The sequence below is a fragment of the Fusarium coffeatum genome (assembly GCF_003316985.1).
Source record: "Fusarium coffeatum strain FIESC_28 chromosome Unknown BRIP53273_contig_34, whole genome shotgun sequence".
NCBI lineage: Eukaryota > Fungi > Ascomycota > Sordariomycetes > Hypocreales > Nectriaceae > Fusarium > Fusarium coffeatum.
In genome coordinates this window covers 41072-59379 of record NW_022157831.1, presented here as the reverse complement: position 1 = coordinate 59379, position 18308 = coordinate 41072, and the positions used below count along the sequence as shown (strand labels likewise).

The 18308-nt window shown below is 49.3% G+C and overlaps 5 protein-coding genes across 5 annotated transcripts; 2 read left to right on the top strand and 3 right to left on the bottom strand.

Annotated features, from left to right (window-relative positions):
• Positions 1 to 1183: 1183 nt before the first annotated feature.
• On the top strand, positions 1184 to 2945 carry FIESC28_01328 (uncharacterized protein; the record flags this gene model as incomplete). The annotated part of the gene is made up of 4 exons (XM_031155479.1): positions 1184 to 1387; positions 1441 to 1515; positions 1566 to 2606; positions 2655 to 2945. 4 exons carry the CDS (start codon positions 1184 to 1186, stop codon positions 2943 to 2945), a joined length of 1611 nt encoding a protein of 536 aa, XP_031020426.1.
• Positions 2946 to 7413: 4468 nt separating this feature from the next.
• Positions 7414 to 8732, top strand: FIESC28_01327 (uncharacterized protein; the record flags this gene model as incomplete). The annotated part of the gene is made up of 2 exons (XM_031155478.1): positions 7414 to 7985; positions 8045 to 8732. 2 exons carry the CDS (start codon positions 7414 to 7416, stop codon positions 8730 to 8732), a joined length of 1260 nt encoding a protein of 419 aa, XP_031020425.1.
• Positions 8733 to 9456: 724 nt separating this feature from the next.
• Positions 9457 to 10319, bottom strand: FIESC28_01326 (uncharacterized protein; the record flags this gene model as incomplete). Its single annotated transcript, XM_031155477.1, has 3 exons — positions 9457 to 9772; positions 9823 to 9941; positions 9996 to 10319. 3 exons carry the CDS (start codon positions 10317 to 10319, stop codon positions 9457 to 9459), a joined length of 759 nt encoding a protein of 252 aa, XP_031020424.1.
• Positions 10320 to 10806: 487 nt separating this feature from the next.
• On the bottom strand, positions 10807 to 12074 carry FIESC28_01325 (uncharacterized protein; the record flags this gene model as incomplete). Its single annotated transcript, XM_031155476.1, has 3 exons — positions 10807 to 11085; positions 11141 to 11371; positions 11430 to 12074. 3 exons carry the CDS (start codon positions 12072 to 12074, stop codon positions 10807 to 10809), a joined length of 1155 nt encoding a protein of 384 aa, XP_031020423.1.
• Positions 12075 to 13125: 1051 nt separating this feature from the next.
• FIESC28_01324 (uncharacterized protein) lies at positions 13126 to 15493 on the bottom strand (the record flags this gene model as incomplete). Its single annotated transcript, XM_031155475.1, has 2 exons — positions 13126 to 13490; positions 13543 to 15493. 2 exons carry the CDS (start codon positions 15491 to 15493, stop codon positions 13126 to 13128), a joined length of 2316 nt encoding a protein of 771 aa, XP_031020422.1.
• Between the last annotated feature and the right edge of the window lie 2815 nt (positions 15494 to 18308).

Here is an 18308-nt window from a genome sequence, read left to right as displayed (position 1 = left end):
TGAGCCAAAGTATAATGATTACGAATTGACCGCAAACATTCATCGTTGTCGACTTCATTGGTCTATATATATATAATGACTTCAGAGAAAATAGAGTCATTGACTACAACATATTGCATGGCTGTTGTGTGTCAGACATGCAACTTGATCATGTCGCAGTAAGTCTGTTCGAAGCTATCCAGAAAAGGTCATACATATCATACCAACTAAGGCAAAGGACTTAGCTTGCAACACTCTATCTTCAGATCCTGCACCAATTGTTTCCCGTGCAATGCTGCAATGACAGGGTTCAATGCTTGAAGGCTACATGATGGTGACGTGAAGATCCCTGAGAGGCTAGACTAGTGATATAGAGACAACAAGATGCTACGTCAAAAACCCCAAGTGCATCAACAAACAGTCTTGGTCTCGATATGCAATTAAATTGGTCTCGAATGATAACAACCGTTTGCAGAACAGTATTATATGAGACATAGACTTGGCAGTTTCGGGAAAACTATGACACTTGCCGTTCCGAGAATCGCCAAGTTGACCTGTGGTTTGTGGAGGTGGCGCACAGACCAACTTCACAACCTAGAGCTTCGAGCAAATAGCAACAGCGAATGCAGCAAAGCAAACCCAGTGGTTTTTCGAGCCCTCCACAATTGAGTTAACCAAACAACAACCCGAACCTGACCACATCATCATCCCGTTCCGACTTCATCCCATCCATCCATTCGAACCCCCAATTCCAGAGACTCGTTAAGAATTCGAATCTTCTGCCTCTCCTCTCGTACTACATAGTATCCATCAGCAACGGCTACTGTACTTCCCTTTTCAGCTTTGCATCCAAACGTACAGGGTTTCTTTCCTTCGACGTCCCATCTCGTCTCCTCTCGACTCTTCGCCCCTCACGTTTCCACATCGTCGCCGCCTCTAACCTGGGAACTCCCCCGGTTCGTCATCAGAACTTGCCTTTTTCTTCTTGCTTCGACACCACTCAATACTTTAGAGTTTGTTTATCAGTCTTCCGCCGAATACGGTTGCCATCTCGAGCTCATTGCCATCACCGGAGCTTCTCTTTTGACATTTTCACGCTTTTGTTTGTCCTGTACCTGCGACACAGAGAGCTCGCCGGTTGCGCACTCGATCTAGTTTTCCCTCCTCCGTTACACTCGGCATTTCAAACTTCACAACAGCCATCATGGCCTCCAACGGTAACTTCGCCCAACAGGACCAGTTCAAAGAATCTGCCGACCAACAACAAACAGCTCCCACCACTTCCGCCGCCGATGGCTCCACTACAGCCGCCGCCTCTGCTAACAGCAACTTGTCCAAGGATGAGGTTGGCTGGTACTTCGTTGAGCAATACTACACCACCTTGAGCAAGTCGCCTGAGAAGCTCCACGTAAGTTTCTTTGATTTCCTGGCATCCATTGATATTTGCTAACTCAACTGTAGCTCTTCTACGGCAAGCGCTCACAATTCGTCTACGGCCGGGAGGCTGAGCTTGTGAACGTCTCGGTTGGTCGACAGGTGTGTACTCATCATCAAAAAGGTTTCGAATATCTTCTAACCATCATTAGGCTATCCAAGAACGAATCAAGGCTCTCGAATTCCAAGACTGCAAGGTCCGTGTGTCTAACGTTGACTCGCAAGCGTCCGCCGAGAACATTGTCATCCAGGTCATCGGCGAGACTTCGAACAAGGGTGCCGAGCCTAGGAAGTTCGTTCAGACCTTTGTTCTCGCTCAGCAGCCCTCCGGTTACTTTGTCCTGAACGATATCCTCCGATATATCGACGAAGAGACCGAGAACGAGGCTACCGCTGCCACCGAGGAGGCCCCTGAGGAGGCTGCTGCTCCTGCCACCGAGGAGGCTGCTCCTGCCACCGAGGCTGTGGCTGCTGAGCCTGCTGCTCCTGCTGAGGAGACCAAGGAGGAGACTGCGACCCCCTCCCTCGACCCCGAGGTTGTCGACCAGAAGCTCGAGGAGGTTTCTACTTCTAAGGACGGTGTAACTCCTAACGGCAGCACCGCCGAGGCTTCATCCGACGAGGTTAAGGCCCCCGAGACCAAGCCCGAAGCTCCTGCCGAGACTGCGGACGAGGCCGCTAAGGAGCTGGCTGAGGAAGATGTTAAGGAGGCCGAGAAGCCCAAGGACCCCAGCCCTACGCCCGTTTCCAAGCCCGTCGCCGCTCCTCCTGCTGCTCCAGAGAAGCCCGCCGGTCCCCCTAAGCCAATGACCTGGGCCAGCCGAGCTGCCGCCGCTGCTGCTCCTAAACCCGTTTTCCCTCTCGCCAAGTCCCCTACCCCTCCTGTGAACCAGAGCCGTGCTCCTGCTCCTGCCACTTCTGCTCCAACTTCTCAGCCCGCTGCCGCCCCTGTTTCTACTGCTAATGCCCCTGCTACCGAGGCCGCTTCTAAGGAGACAGCTGGATGGCAGACAGCTGGCGGCGATTCTAAGCGACAGAACCGACCTCAGTCTGTGTCCGGACCTCCTGCTAACGAGAAGGAGGGTACTCTTGGATACGTCAAGTTCGTGACAGAGAAAGTCCAGGACGCTGATCTTAAGAACGCTCTTGCTGCTTTCGGCGAGCTCACTTACTTCGACATTAACCGTTCTAAGGTATGTTGACCTTACAATGACTGCGTTACACAAGCTAATTTGATGTAGAACTGTGCCTTCGTTGAATTCAAGACCCCCGAAGGTTACTCAAATGCTTTTGCTGCCAACCCTCACACTGTCAACGGTGAGACCATTCAGCTTGAAGCCCGCCGCCCCAAAACCAACGCCATCGGCGGTAACAACTACGGCGGTCGAGGTCCCGCTCCCGGACGTGGCCGCGGAGGTGCTGATGGTGGTCGATCTGGTGGTCAGGGCTCTCGTGGCAACTTCTCTGGTCAGAACCGTGGCCGAGGTGGTGCTGCTCGCGGTCGCGGTGGTGCCCAGTCTCAGAACGCTTAAGCCCCAGCGATTGGTACATATAATGCAGCAAGTACGAGGTTGGCATAGGGGTCCTTCTCGGTGTTTGTTTGCCAATGGAACAGCATGGTCACTATAGCTTCAAGGTATAGTTACCTCTCTGCGTCTACATGGCATGTCTAAACGACGTCAAAGTCTCATATCAGGGGAAGACAGCGGAAGGCAATTTCAGCAGACAGGTGGCACGGTAAGGGGAGGCGGAGTTCGGTATTCCCTTTTGGAGGAAGGATGGAGTTGGGACTCTGGAGTCAGGATTGTTCGTTTTTCAGTTTCGGTGGTTTGCGCGCTGCATCTGCATCTGATCCTTCCAGCCGGTGATTGGGTTACGCGTTTCAGCGAAAAACGGAGAAAAGGTCCATGGCTGGGAGCTTTGATTTGGCATCATTATTTTCTAATGACCGTGTATATTCTTACAAAAGCGAATGGACGGGGCGATAGAGACTGCGCTCAGATGGGCAGAGGAATATTGATGGGTATCATGAAGAGACAGTGATAGGAGGTCAGGGAAGGGTGTCTAAGCCTAAGATGAAAAGGCTTGACAGGGACCATGTTCTGTACTTTTTACTGTGCAAGTAATGATTAGTACCTTTTGGTTTCTAACGTCCGAGCCAAGCTGCCAGATGAAGCAAGTGAATGCAAAGTTTTCCCACACGAGCGAGTGAAGCCGGTGCTGTCATGCCAAGTAACGTAACATAAGACAAGCCCAGCAAGACCATCTATGGCTTGGCGATGACATACGATATCGATCAATGAAGCCAAACCATAGATGAAATAAGAATCACATCCGAAAATAAGCTTGTTGAGCCTCGTGGGTCAAGACTGTCGGCACTCCTCAAGGTTCTTTTGTAACAGGGAGGGCATTGACAAAAGGTCAAGCGAGTTACTGGGGGACTTTTGAAGACAAAGAGGATACTCAGTTGTAATAGTTATTACACAGTCCCTGTTGGTGAACTGAACTTGCACGTGTGGTCTTGACACTCAGACGCAGATCGGTTGTTCGGGCGTTAGTATCTCCCGACAATATCCAGGTCTAGCCAGAGCAGGGCGTGTTGTTCGTTTTCTTCCGGAGACGCCGTGTATGAGGAAACAAGAATGGTCGTTACCTGTTCGCCCGCTTATTTACTTTACGACCTTCTGAAAGCAGACTGTTTCTCTAATTTAGTCAAAGGGAAAGGGGAAAGCAGCCAATATCATGTGAGCGGTAATCGCTTGAAGTATTGCATGCACGTCCATGGGATGATGTGAGTTTCAGTGCCGAGAGATCCGGGGAGTATATTGGGCGATCAGCGATATATGAGACAGTGGCTGGGGATATCACATTTCTTGTTTGGATTTCTTCAAACGCCGAGAGTAGGTTGCAGCCAAGACGGGAGAGGATCACCACTATGAGCTTAACCCATTGACTTGGACGGCTTGGCTTATGTCCAGGCAAGTCATGTACCTGACGTAAACTTAACTGTATGCTTTATTGAAACTCGAATTGAAGAATGGGGGGTTTCTTTTTTGTCAGGGATAATAGGATTTGCAGTGAGAAGCAGCAATGATCAGCACACAACATGAGTTGTCTTTCCATGGCCCAAGATGCTTACATGCAACTCGGAGGAATAATTACCGTGTGAGATTTGCATGATCGCCTTGGAGCAGTTCGACTACCGACATTGGAAAGTAATCAAATACCCTCCGCTGAGTCGTGCGTATATACATATGATTCACTGAGACTGAACTGAGACTGATTATCTTGATCATCAGTGTCCACTCAACTACGTATTCTCCCCCGCGACACTAATGCACAATGGAGATTGGAATCGGCCCTGCTCTGACTCTTGTGTTTAGCAGTGTATCGTTAGAGAAACTGAATGGACGGTAAGACGGGGAGGTTTCAACGGGGACAGCCCGGAAATGTTGTACCCTACGAATTGTCTTCCAATTAGAGAAGAGGGGGTCTTCAGGCTATTTGTTTTCCCTTTGACTAGGTATTTCACGATAGGTGAATGTGCGATCTTGCAGCAGAATGCCAGTACTGTATGTGCAATGCAAGTCGGTTCAGGAACGCATGATTACCTAGTTGACTACATGTGCATGAAACTTGGAGGGAAGTCATGTCACAATGGCTGACAATGTATAACAGAAACAACACAACACGAAAGATCTATACATAGATGTTGATTATTGGTGGAGCCCAAGAATTCGATCCAAAAAGAGACGCCGAGCAGAGAAGCCTGACCCCAGACACAGGGAGGGGCCCGCTATCAAAGGTGCCAATGGCGGCACCAAAAGTTCCTTTGTTGTGCACAGAGAACACTGAGCAAAGTCTCAAAGAGATGAGGTAAGCAGAAGAGGTACGTATATTCATCTCCCAGGAGTCTGGGTCGCCTGTAATGAACGAATCAAGTGCTGGCTTTGACACTTTTCTGTCGAAACGGTAAAATGGCACTTTTGTCTAGCACCAAGATCCTTTCAACGTATGTATCCGTAGCGTTTGTTGGTTGCAAGTTTTTCCTTTCTGCAAATTGTCATTTTCTCTGCGGCGTTTCGGATTGATGAAATCGAAGCCGAAAAGATCTCGTCTGTTTAAGAACTTTTGTGCGATTGGGCGTGTAACCTGCCAATTGCTTGCAGGACTCGTGCTGCTGTACCGTACTGTACTGCACTCCGTCCGTACTGCAGCGACAAGCTCCGGACATGACAGTCGAGACCCGGCCGAGATGTCAAACGTGGCTTATGTACGTTGTTTTCAACGTAACAAGGGAGGCTTGAACTCTATCGTAGATTTGATTTCCTCTACTACGGTACTGTACTGTATACGGGACTGAACGCGGCAATTGATATCGCCATGGCCAGGACTATAGTCGGGCAATTATAAGGTGTCGAGGCATAAAGTTAATGACAATCAATCATAGTCACTGAAACATATAATTCGAGGTTACAATACAGCGTATATCTGCATTGGTAGTGGATAGAAAGCATCGCGCAACCAAGTATTCGTGTACGCCAAGAAACATTTCTGTCGTTCCTTCCTTGTGCCGATATCCGTTCTGAAGAAGGTACCTACCCGTTCTTTACTAGCGTCGCTGGCTGAGGACGGTGGGGCCGTGTGCTGCAACTTCCTCGTGCGGTTTTGTGGGCTCGTGAGACCCCAGTCGCGCGGGACCTTTTGGAGAGAAGGTGGTCCTTTTGAACCTGCAACATAAGGGTACGCTGCCATTGATTGATTGATGGGCCAGAGAGGTCAAAGGTCAGAGCCAGGCGCAGGCGCAGGCCAGAGCCAAACCCAGGTCCCTTTGAAAGCAAGCCATACCATGTGTCGTGCTGCTTTGCTTTGCTTTACTTGTCTGGGGTCTGCCTTTAACGATCAAGGTGCTCCTTCCCCGACCCATGAGCCAAAGTCACACTCAAAGCCAAGCAATTGAGGAAAGAAGAGGAGAAGCAGAACCCTGGACTTGGCACCACCAACGACATCTCATCTTAGACTCTTCATCAATTTCAACACCCCATATCAAAGACGAGATATAAACATATTTTCCCCTGCAAGACAAAAAGAACGCAGAGCCCTACGCCGAACTCAGCAGGAACCTCCACTCAGACAGGCGAGATCGGCAGTCAGCGCGCGGAAATTCGGCGCATTTGATACTCGCATTCAAAAGTGCAGATCGCATCACAACCGCTCCCACAACCCGGCCGAGACAAGAGGCCAATCAAGACGCTGTCGCATCAGATCCTAAATGTGATTGACCTGATTGTTCGATTTAGGCGAAATCGCTTTCTTCGAAAACATTTCAGTAGCGTCCAATACTGCAGCCTCATCTCGCCACTCTCTTCCGGCGCTCTCAATATCCTTCCCATCCCACACCCTCACGTTTCGACAGCTTCCGCTCCACTCTCATCTGAAATCGTCCTCTAAGCTCGCTTCAACGTGGGCCCCTTTGAAACGGCTGACGTCGCTCTGCGCTGGATTGTGTCGTCTTTGCCCTGACTTTTCGATCCTAGGCCTAGTCACCCAGAACAAAAGAGCCGCCGCATTTCCATTCCCCTTCCATACCCCGTCAAAGCCGGACGGAGGCACGTCTGGTTTGGGCCCTACCGATATCCCGTCAACCCCGTCTTCCAGCTCAGCTCACACCCCCCTCGATCCACGATCCTCATCACGACCCCTGCATGCGACCTTCTTCCACAGATGCTTCTCTTCGTGGATCCGTGCTGACTATTCTGATCCTCTCAACTACCTTCTGTTGGTTCACTCCAGTCTTTTCTTCCAACTCTCTCCACATAACTTCAGAGCGGGTCGGAATGATCAACCTCCTCAGCCTATCGTTCTCTATGGAGACTCCTACGGTCAATGCTCGTTGAGATTCACGCCCCTAGAGCAGAGAGTCACCTCGTGCGCCCTTCCCGTTCCGTAACGGCCGGTCGTGGGCCCTCTCCGACTTCATATAAGTCCCGTCTCCCTCCAATGGACCTCCGCAGGGTCACGGCCGAGGACGATGGATCATCCACGATCACTCCCAACTCGCCGCCCCTCAGGCGGCGTGTCTCGATGGAGGAGGACCTTCACTACCAGCGTGTTATGACGAACCAGCCTCGACCCTCCCAGCCGCCTCCGTACCAGCAAGAGCGAGATCCACCGTCAACGTCGAACGTCTCACAGCATGGAGATCTTTTGGGGAAGGGGAAGGAGCTCACGACTGGCGGGGGCGGCGAAACTCAACTTCATCCAGATACAGGAAAAGAAAAACTTCCCGACTACAAGAACTCAATATGCTTGGAAGGCGTCTTTGATAAGAAACACGAAATCGAAAATCTGATAAAGAGAGCCGAAGATCGACAATGGTATCCCGTATATGTCTGCCTGAATGGCACCGCGCTCAACATCTATGGTACCAAGAAGGCTTGGAAATGGGGTCGGACACGCGACGATGGACCGTCCGTCAACCCTGACAACCCTCCATGGGTAAAGAAGGGTAAGCTTGAGAAGACGTATAGTCTCTTATATGCGGATGTTGGTATCGCCGCCGACTATAAGAAGTAAGCTTTCCAGTCTGATAACTACGAGGTGTGGGGCATCAGTTGCTAATATCATCAAGGCGACGATATACCATCCGCGTTCGAGCCGAAACCGATCAATTTCTCTTGTGCTGCGTGGAACTGAGCACGTTCAACAAATGGCTCGAGGGCATGTTCGCAGCCATCGATATCGCCCTACCCTTGGAAGACCGAGACTTTCCCCGCGATATGTCTATACCACGAATACAACGAATTCGCTGGTTTCACGGCCAATCCCCTACCGCCACAGCCATCGACTTGTCGGAGCTAGGTATTGAAGGAGGCTCTGAAGAAATATCAGCGACAACAAGTGAGAGTCGTTCATCTGCGCCGCCTTTGCCATTGGCACCAGAATCCCAAACCCGTCTTGAACCTGAAATTCAGGTTGAAGGTGATGAAGAAGAGGTGACAGAGCCTCCTCCACGGATAGACCTTGCCCGCCGGCTTAGCACAACGTCATATAACAATATGGGTATTGACCCTGTCGACGGAAAATGGATACCAGAACATCAGTGGTCGACTGCTCATGACCTGCTGTATGCCAAGCTGTGTTATAGCAACCTACTTTTCCGAAGTCCCCGCAAGACGCCATACATCATCAACAAGGGCAAAAAGTTCTATGTTGATTGGACGACTGGCCGTATGGTCAGGGTCCTACCGCCAGCCTATGGTGAGATCGACTACTTTGGTGCTTGGCAAACGGTTCATACCGAAAATAGACTCATCTAAAGTCTTGGCCCTACGGATATATGATATAAACGTCTTACTATTCCTCCATGACACTACTTATTACCGAGACGCCCATCATCCCCTCATCCTCTTACAGACAGCACCACCAGGACCAGACATATCCCATCTGATATCATATAACCTTACCTTCAATGGTTTATCCTATACTATATACAATCTAGACCATCCATTACATGGATTCACATACGAACACGGAGGGCCTGTACCTCGTATCTTGTCTTTTTACGACCGTACATATGTACTTTGCATATCTGGCGCAGGAAAGGCTACGAATTGCATCAGTCAATGGTGACGATTGCTTACGATCATGGAACGGAGTTTACATTTGGTTTGTTGTGTACTGGTTAGACAAGCTCTTTGGGGCTTCCTGTGGAGAGGCGTATTGCACGGTGGTCCATAAGGACACCATTAGCCCGACTCATTTCTTGCATATATACATAGCCTGCGAAAGCAGGCTCTCACATATAAGTTCATACATATACGTTTTACGAGCGGTGTCGCCTCTAAATAGAAGCATTTGCATGAGAATTATACGAATGATAACCACTGTGAACTGTGTGATCGTTGGTGAACATTGCTTCATAAATGCTTATATACAAGACAATGGCTGGTATCATACCCCTACAATAGAAATGCCCGCTCCTTAACTCCAAGATTGATATGACTTGGCTTTAAACAGCCTTTTCGCCTATACTTTTACCCCTCATGTTGTTGCTCCAGGCTGTCCTTGCCCACCACCACTCGCAGCATCAACCGCCGCAATTCCCTGTCTCGTCTCGGCAGCAACATCGTCTACAATAGGGCGCAGCGCATCATTTGCGCCCTGAACGTCGGCAACGACAGCCTCAAGGGCATCCAACAGCGCTCGGATTTCCTCTCTCTGGCGCTGCACTTCGTCGTGTAATAGGGCGTTTTGCGATTGTGTCGTTTGCAGGCGTGCATTGAGTTGCGATTGGTGAGCTGTGAGTGTAGGTGAGAGATGGGCTGCGAGGATGGTTGATGGAGGGAGCATATGTGGTCTATGTTTGTTTTAGCATAGAAACAATGTAGAGTCGAGAGGGGGACGTACGGTGTCGGTGGTTCTGTGGTTGATTCTGCGCGCCGATGCGAAGCATCGCTAATGAGACTCTCGAGATCGTTCAGCTTGGGAACGACCTGTCTCGAAACCATAATATTCTCAAATTCTTTCTGTAGCACCATCATGTCAGCATGTCTTTAAACTCGTCAATCCTTTGCACGTACTTCGCACTTCTCGCCCAGCTTGTCTACCATCTGTCCCTGAACCTGTTTCAGCACACCCTCTGCCCTCTTCGCAACAGTTGGATAGCACCCGGCGACATTTTCCCATCCAATCTTTCCCAAGGTCTTTTTTAGCGATCGGGCATAGAGCTCTTGGAGACGCGCAGCTCGGGGACCGGGGGATACGGCTGTATGGCGTTGGGGAAGGGGAGGGCTCGCTGGTGGTTCTTGTTCGGTTTGTTGCTCTGTGCCTTCTTGTTGTTGCTGGGGTGCCTCTTGGGCCGCCTCGGCTTGTGCGGGAGGTTCGGCTTGCGGTTCGGGTGCCATTGGTACGGAGGCTTGTGGAATAAGTGGTGATGTTGGAGATTCTAGTCTTGGTGGTTGACGCGACGGGTTGACGCGTGGGGTAAATTATTACATCAATTTAGCACGTGCTACCTATTCAGTCACACCGGAACATAAAGCATTTGGTTCTTATAATGTATGAAAACCAGAATCAATCTGGCTGTTTACAATCAGAAAGTCTATATGCGTCTATGAAATTGGCTTGTCAAAGCCAGTTGTATGCCGTGTATGTTATGTATATATATACATCCCTAACCAATTCCATCATGGTCAAGGCTCTCATTCATCAGCCCCTGCAACTCCCTCAGAGTTACCATGATAGCCTTCCTTTTGTGACAAGAGCCCGTTTTACTCTTCAAGTATAAGATCTATAGGGGTATCGGTTATAAAAAGTCCCAAGGAAAAGTGTTTGTCGCATGTGCGGTGTAATTCTCGCCTCCACAGTTCTTCTTCTCTCTCGTACACCTACTTAGTTGGCGGCCAGAATCGCTGCTGCATCAGCATCTATCGTGCGATCCTGTTTTCCGCCGTTCCGTCTCTTTTCTTCCTCCTCTTTCTTAATGCGATCCACTTCTCTCTGTCGTTCGTGGCTCACGTATGTGGCATATCTTAGGGTTCCCAGAGTTAGGACTGCCATGAAGAGTATGCCCAGGACAGAGCGACGGATGAGAATCCAGCGCACAGCCTCAATCTCAGACTTTGCATCGCTACTAAGAACAATGCTGATTTTGTAATTGATTTGTTGGACCTGAAAGAGATTGTCAGTGAACTAGTCCCGCCGATATCGGAAAGGGGATTCTTACAGCACTCTCGACGACTTTCTGCTCTTCTCTGACAGCCATCTTTCGATCGTTGAACGAGCCTCGCACATTGTCGTTCAACGTGTGAAGCTCCTGGTTCAGTGACTGTGCCAAAATATCGACTTCGTGCTGCAGGTGTGTACGCTGTTGTCGTAATTGTTCTTCTTCGAGTCTTCGGTTGTTTTTTATCTCGGTGCTTAATTCTGAACAGGCTGCCGTAAAGAGATACGTTTCCTGGTGAGCATGGTTAGCTCTCATACCATGTTGGCTCGTTATAATAAGGTCATCTCACATTTTCAACATCGCTCTTGCTGACCAGAGTAGATTGCGCAATCTCCAAATTCTCTGCAAGCAATGTTCGAATGGCCTTCATTGACGTTGTAGCTTGCTCCTGCGAATAACCCCCTTCCTGCAAGTGCTTTACAAGCGAGTAGCTGTCGAAATGGTGCACGTAGGGTGGCGGGCACATGGCCGGACCAGGCCTTGTTGTCGTCGTCTTGGTCTTCGTCTCGGGTGGTTGCATATGTAGGACGGCCTCTAGGGGCCCGCTCTGCTTGGCTTCTTCTCGAGCCATTCTGGCTTGTTCTTCCTTAGATGTCTCATTTTCCTTTTCCTTATCAACCTCGGGTTTACTATTCGTCGATACCGAGGCTTGCTGTGTCTCGTTTGTCGAGACTGATTTATCGGGCGTGGACTGCGAGTCCTCTTGCGTTGTTGTCTCGGGCTCGGGGCGTGTAGCGATATCGCTGATAAGAGGGTGCGAGGCATTAAGTTTCAGTTCGGTATCTGCTTTTAGAGGTTGAGGCTCGATTGCCTTCCCTCTCCTTCGTGCAAAAGTGCCCCTATGCCTGGCAAACCCGGCTGCAGAACGAGGCGTCACGCGTATTCCACGTAACACCTGGGGGCTCAAGAAGGTCAATCGGGCGGCGGCCGTCATGTCGGTAACGTTGAAGAAAGAGTACAGACAGTATGGATGGATGAATGGATAGGTATAGGTAGGCGTCGGTCGGCGATGACTACCGAGTCTCGAATGGTTCAATCATGAAAACAAATATCTACCGTCTTGTTGTTCTTGGTCAAAGGAAAGTTGCTAAGTTAATTTAATTAAGATAAGAATATCGGAGCGGGAATCGGGATTGCCCTCGCCTGGCCCTGAGTGACCTGGCATTTGGCTTGGCAGTCTTAGTCCTGACTTCTCCCATCTGCACTGCACGTGGCGGCGTCATAGCTATCGCCCAAATCAGTTAGCTTCAAGGATTACTAGGGTCCCCTTATCCCTTAACTACCGATGTTAGCCGCAGGGGTAATTGACCATACATATCACAGCAATAGCAAGCATAGTTATAGAGTATGGAGCAATAAACTTGATATACAAATGCTAAAACCGCTACTCGGTCGCTTTGTCTGTGGTTATCTAGCTAGTTAAGAGTTCCAGACTGTTCATCATTTTCCAGTCGATTGAATGTATTTCCCTTCCCTCAACTCCTACTCCTTTTAGTCAATGCCGTGGCCCCCAACTCGAACAAATGATCACTTTGACTCAACAGTCATAAAGTGACCCCATTCCATCTGTATGTAGGTAGGCATCTCCGTTCATGATCCCAGTACAAGCCTGACCATGGTCCAGTGAGTCCAAAACCATAAGCAAGACATAACAAGAAAAAAAAGACATAAAAAGACAACCCAAATCATGAACCCGTCCCCCATTAGAAAACACCTGTCGCCTTCGTAAGTTTTCCGTTGTAACGAGCGGTTTATATCCGTCCAGTCGTTCGCTGTAAGTACCACCCCAGCCCCTGGTTGTATTAAACGCTTTGGACGATGGTATATGTCCATGAACAGGTACCCGAGCTGTTCTCAAGCTCGTAGTACTCTCAGTTTGTAGTGGTGTATCCCAAGACTTCCCGATCTATTTGTAATACAAGGTGCAGTGCAAGTGCGTCCAGACATGAGCGATTCCGTTACCGCTGTACATGAGTGATGCACAACTAGTCCTCATCATCATGGACTCGCAGGGTTTCCTCGGTGCCCTTTGTGTTGGCAGATGGAACCTCGATGGCGCTAGTGTTGGCGCTTGGAAGACTGTCGCTCTGAGGACTGTTGGTTTCGTTGGTCAACATCGGAGTTGGTCCGGCTGAGTCGACTTCGACCTGGAGGCCGTTCCTGGTAGTGACAACCCTCTCGTTCTCTTCTCTCTCTTCTCTCTCCGTGTCATCCTTGAAAACGTCGTCGATTGACTTTAAGCATCTCGTGTTCGAGCCTGACGTCTTGGTTCTGTGGTATTCACGAACGACGTCTGCTTTGAACTGCTTTCGCTCTTCAGTTCCCCACTCGAGGTGCTTGAGCATACTCGCTGTCTTGTGTTAGTCGCTTACTTGAGAACCACTGACGATAGAGATACTTACCAATCACGTAATTTCCGTACGGGTCCTTTAGCGTAAGATACAGCGTGTCCTGTGTATCACTTGAACAAATTTGTTGAATGATCCGAGTACGTTGTGCAGGCGAACCAAATTCGATGCATTTCTCAACCACATGGGATGCAAGCTTGTTCCTGCAGAATTCTGAGAGCTTCTTCATGATCAGTTCGAAGATGGGGTCCCGATCCTCAGGGCCTCTGTGTTCGATGATGTGTCCAGCGACGTAGTTTCCCCAAGGATCGGTAATGAGTTTGTCCATGAATTGGTGGAGCTGTTTCAGAAGTATTCTCTTGTCTGTCTCCTCCGCCCTCTCGAGCACTCGCTGCACAACCCGGCAACTGTGCATATCCATTGAAAGCTCTCTCGCGTTGTTCTGGCAAAATTCGGTAATGAACTTGAACGTGTCAGGGGGCATGGTTGCGACAGTCTTTTGGATAACGTGGTTTCCTTGTGTGTCTTGCATGAGCTCTTTGAGCTGTGCGGGGTTCCTGATCTCTTTGAGAAGTTCAGCAACCTGGTCGACGAGGCAGCCTTCCACAATCTTCTGCACCACACGGCAGCCGAAGGTATTTCTGGACAGTGTAAGCACATGTGTCTTCGCTGCCTCGACCACACGCGCTTTCTGGGCCTGGCTACCATGCTCAATCAACTTTTGGATGACATAGTTTCCGTACACATCCATCATTAAAGGAACCATGTTCGGACCAATCTCGTCAAAGATTACGTCCTTCTCGTCGCTCCTTGCAGTTGACAGTTTGTTCTGGATGAACCTTGACGCGTCTTGCTCTCCACTGGCCTCGACAACATGGCCGAATACGGCGCTTATGCCGAGGCTTTGTTTCCTTTCGTGGTTTTTCAGAGACTCGCAGAAGGTTGTCAGCCATGGTGACTTGTTTGAGGTCTGGGTTCGGTGAACGTTCGGCGCTGTATGCTCATAGCCGCCCGGCTGAGAAGGATGTGGGAGTGTGGCGGGCCCGCGGGTGTTATACAACTCAGCATTATTAAATGCAGCGAGCTGACTGGTATACTGGGCCATTTGTTGCTGTATGTCATAAGGCGAAATTGAGAAGTGTTGTGGGAGAGCCTGGGGCAGGTTGAGTGCACGGCGGTCACTTCCGTGCGGCCGAAAGCTAGAATCCGCAGAAGCCCATGCACTTGAGCCGGGTGTGAAGGGGGCGTAGTTAACGCCTTGCTCCGGACGGCTTGGGGTGAAGCGGTTCGATGAAGAAGAATAGGCATGGCTAGCACGGCCTGCATTTGCCAAATCGATGCTGTTACTGCTGGCATGATTCCTGGCATTGTGATCATTCCAAGTTCGAGAAGTGGGGTTGAACTGGAACTCATTGGTGCCAGGGGGGAAATACTGGCTCGTTGGTCGTGTCCGTTCGTCCAGACCTATGCTGTTGTTGTTGGAAGTGAAGGCATTCTGGTTAGTAGCCTGGTGGTTCGCAATTTGGTTCTGGTTCTGACTCTGGTATGGCATTGAGTAGTTGCTCATCCGCTGAGAGTGCGCAGAATTGCTTGGGGTGTGGGCAAAGGGCGGCGACGATCGAGAGGGTGTAGCTTGTGTAAGGTTGAGATTGTTCATCGAATTTGCAAGGTGCTCGGCGTTTCCACGAGCAAGACCGTACGCAAGAGGGAAGAGATCCGAAACGTCGTTTGTTCGCGGCTGACGAAATGCACTGTTTATCGCATCCATTTGGTTGTTTTCGCCTCCAGCTCTTGTTCGATTCGGAGATGAGCTGGGTGATCGAGAACCAGTAGGCCACGCGGCACTGCTCGGTGGGTTGCGATTGAAGGAACCATTTGGTCGGTCGCCGTTTTCTGAAGTTCCGGTGTAAGCATGTGTTTCTCGGCCAGGAGAGATATATGGCATTGCCGTACCTCGAGTAGGGGTGTTGTTCCAGATACCACTGCTGTGGTCTGTGAAAGGCATGGCAGCGGAGTGATGATTGCTCTGAGGGAAAGTGCGTCCCAGCGTCCTGCGCTATAATGAATAATATTAGTATGTTCGTAGTAAGGTCAGAAATAATGATTTGAACAGAATGTTTTGAAGCTGTGTGGTTTGTATGGGGTTTGGTTTGGAGTGCATAAGTTAAGTTAAGGTATAAATAAGGCAGGGGCCAACAAAGCCATTGTCATTTTTTTTTTAACCAGGTTCAGTGCAGGTGCAGTCCAGAATTGGTAGGGAGGGAAGGTGGCAGCAAGTCAACTCCGGGCGTGTACTCAACACTAAGCCCAGACAGACTAGAGCTTGACTCTGACATTGACTGGCTCTTGCTCTAACTCTGATGCATTTGGTCGAGACTTCCATTGTCTACAGCACACGAGCATCTCTGACGTCGCACTCCCTGGACCAGGTGAAGCGAGGCCGACCGGCCAGACAAAGATGGGGAAGGGAGGCAGAGCAGGGAGGGGAGGGGAGGGGACGAGGGAGAGACCGCCAGGGTATCAGAAAATAAGTTAGACACTCCATGCCAGCTTAGACTAGCATGTAGGCTATTTTATTTTGGTACTCCAGGCCTTGAAGATATCGCTAACAGCCCGGCCTACTAAGCTACCACCCACCTAAGGTTGGTCGCTTGGAAGGCAATCGCGGGGTAGATTTGTACTGAGAATAGAACGAGAAGGGCAGGGTAGTGCAGAATAGAATAGAACGTACGTTGAGGCTTGGTTCACTGACGTCTTCAGGTTTTCTCGTCATCCTGAATGTCGATGATTTTTGGATGACGACTGGAAATGTGTTTAAACTTTGAAACGTGTCGTCTGGGCTGCTGGTTAATGCTGTCCAGGGTTTGTGTAGAGTATGTTTAAGAATGTAACAGGATCCTTGATAGTATGGAGTTATGTCCAGGGGCGGTAAAGATCTGTACAGTTCAAATCGGGGCAGTAGGGCCAAGTCGGATATAAATAGTCGAAGAAAAAAATTAAACTTCTTTTAATTCTTTTCTTTTTGTCGTCGGTACGCAGAGTTCAAGAACAAACTCTAGGTAAGACGTCTGTCGAAAAGGTTGAAGTTATCAGTGTCGTTTATTTTTTGGTCTTTTGTGCGGGTATATTGTAAAGTTTGTTCGGTAACAAGACGAAAACCCAAAACGTGATGGGAAAGTAAAGGCAAATTAAGGTATTAAGAGTTTGTTGGACGAATGAAAGGTTGAAGTGAGGTCAAGGTTAAGTGTCAAGAAGAAAATGTAATAAGAGAGAGCAAGGAGAGAGACAGCTCGAGATACGCGGGCGTAGAGCGGTTTTACATGAAATGTCGTCTCCCGCGAGTCTTGGCTAGGTTGCCTTGTCCTTTCTGGATAGGATCAAGGGCAAAGGGCAGACCTGAGGTCGTACGCCGGCGTCGGAATGTACGGGCCTGAGTGAGTTTAGTTGAGTTGAACCGAGTTGGTGAGAGGTGAGAAGTGAGAACCAACCGGCTTTGGTGTTCCTCGATCCTCCTTGAACGAAGGGGAAAAGGGAGAGGGAGGGTGAGGGTCCTTGTGTACTGTACTCTGCTGTATGGTACGGTGAGTATAGGATAGGAATGATGGGGAATGACGGCCGAGACAAGCGTACCTCTCTCTGTATCTGTAGACCCTGTCTGATTATAGACAGTATATTGATTGTGGAGTAGGGAGGATAGGGAGGATAGGGAATTGTGTAAAGAAGGCTGTAGACTACTAAGCTAGTTTTTGAGCCGTCTTTATGAGCAGGGAGGATAGGATATGATGATCGTATACAGGATAGCTTTCCTATACTATGCTGCGGGTGAAATGGCGATCAGGGAGGTGTACGGTTGCTCAATACCTAGCAAATGAAATGAGTTTCATACACTTAATAGCAGTGTCAATAGACGTGATGGTAATACCTCAGTAGCCTACGGTTAGATCGTATACTTGAGTGTTTTTGGGCTCAGTCGTGCTTGATTAATTCTTGTACTGTACGGAGAACTTGTCCTGCGAATAACTTGCCATGATAGAAGGAGAAAACAAAAGACTTGGATTCAGAGGAAGAGCTGGATTTTATACTCGTCAATGGCCCAGATCATATTAGTTTGTTGACCGTCAATTATCACGATGCTCGGCTCAAAACCATCAACGTCCAAGCCATCTGCCAGCCATTTGAACGATACCATGTAGGTTGATTGGGAGATCTGTTTTACACATCGTCATGGACAGCGCCATTCTTCACTGTTGTCGGTGTATCGTCCAAACGGCCCGTCTGTTAGAGCGTCATGTATTATCTTGAAGACATTCTGTCGGGTTTGTACAAGGCAACCTATCAGCCGCTTTTTTGACATACAACCAGTTCACCGTTGTGTCAAATCTTCTTGTCCATTGTTCAACCCGAGGCCGGGCTGTAACCGCACATGAACAGCGTCAGTGTTTGGCTGGTTGGCCGCTATCTCTTGTGTTGCCTCGCTACTTGGTACAATGAGGGGGGCTTGCATCTCCCGAATGTCGTACAAGCTGTCTTTTTGCTTTGCTTTGCTTTGCTTTGCTTTGCTTTGCTTTGCTTTGCTACTATGTATCGTGATGGTAACAATGAGTTGAGTACCCTGAAGAAGCATTTCCTCATCTCCGTCACCTACATCAATAGTATTTCATTCTTTCACCACTCGACGTGAATATGGTCTGATGATGATAGCAACCTTCTGTCACTTCTCCTGCGACCGTTTAGTATTGATAGGATAGGATGGGCTGCTGGTTGCTATCTGTTGACTATTCAAGCCTCAAGGTTCCGGCTAGAATAGCAGACGCTCCGAT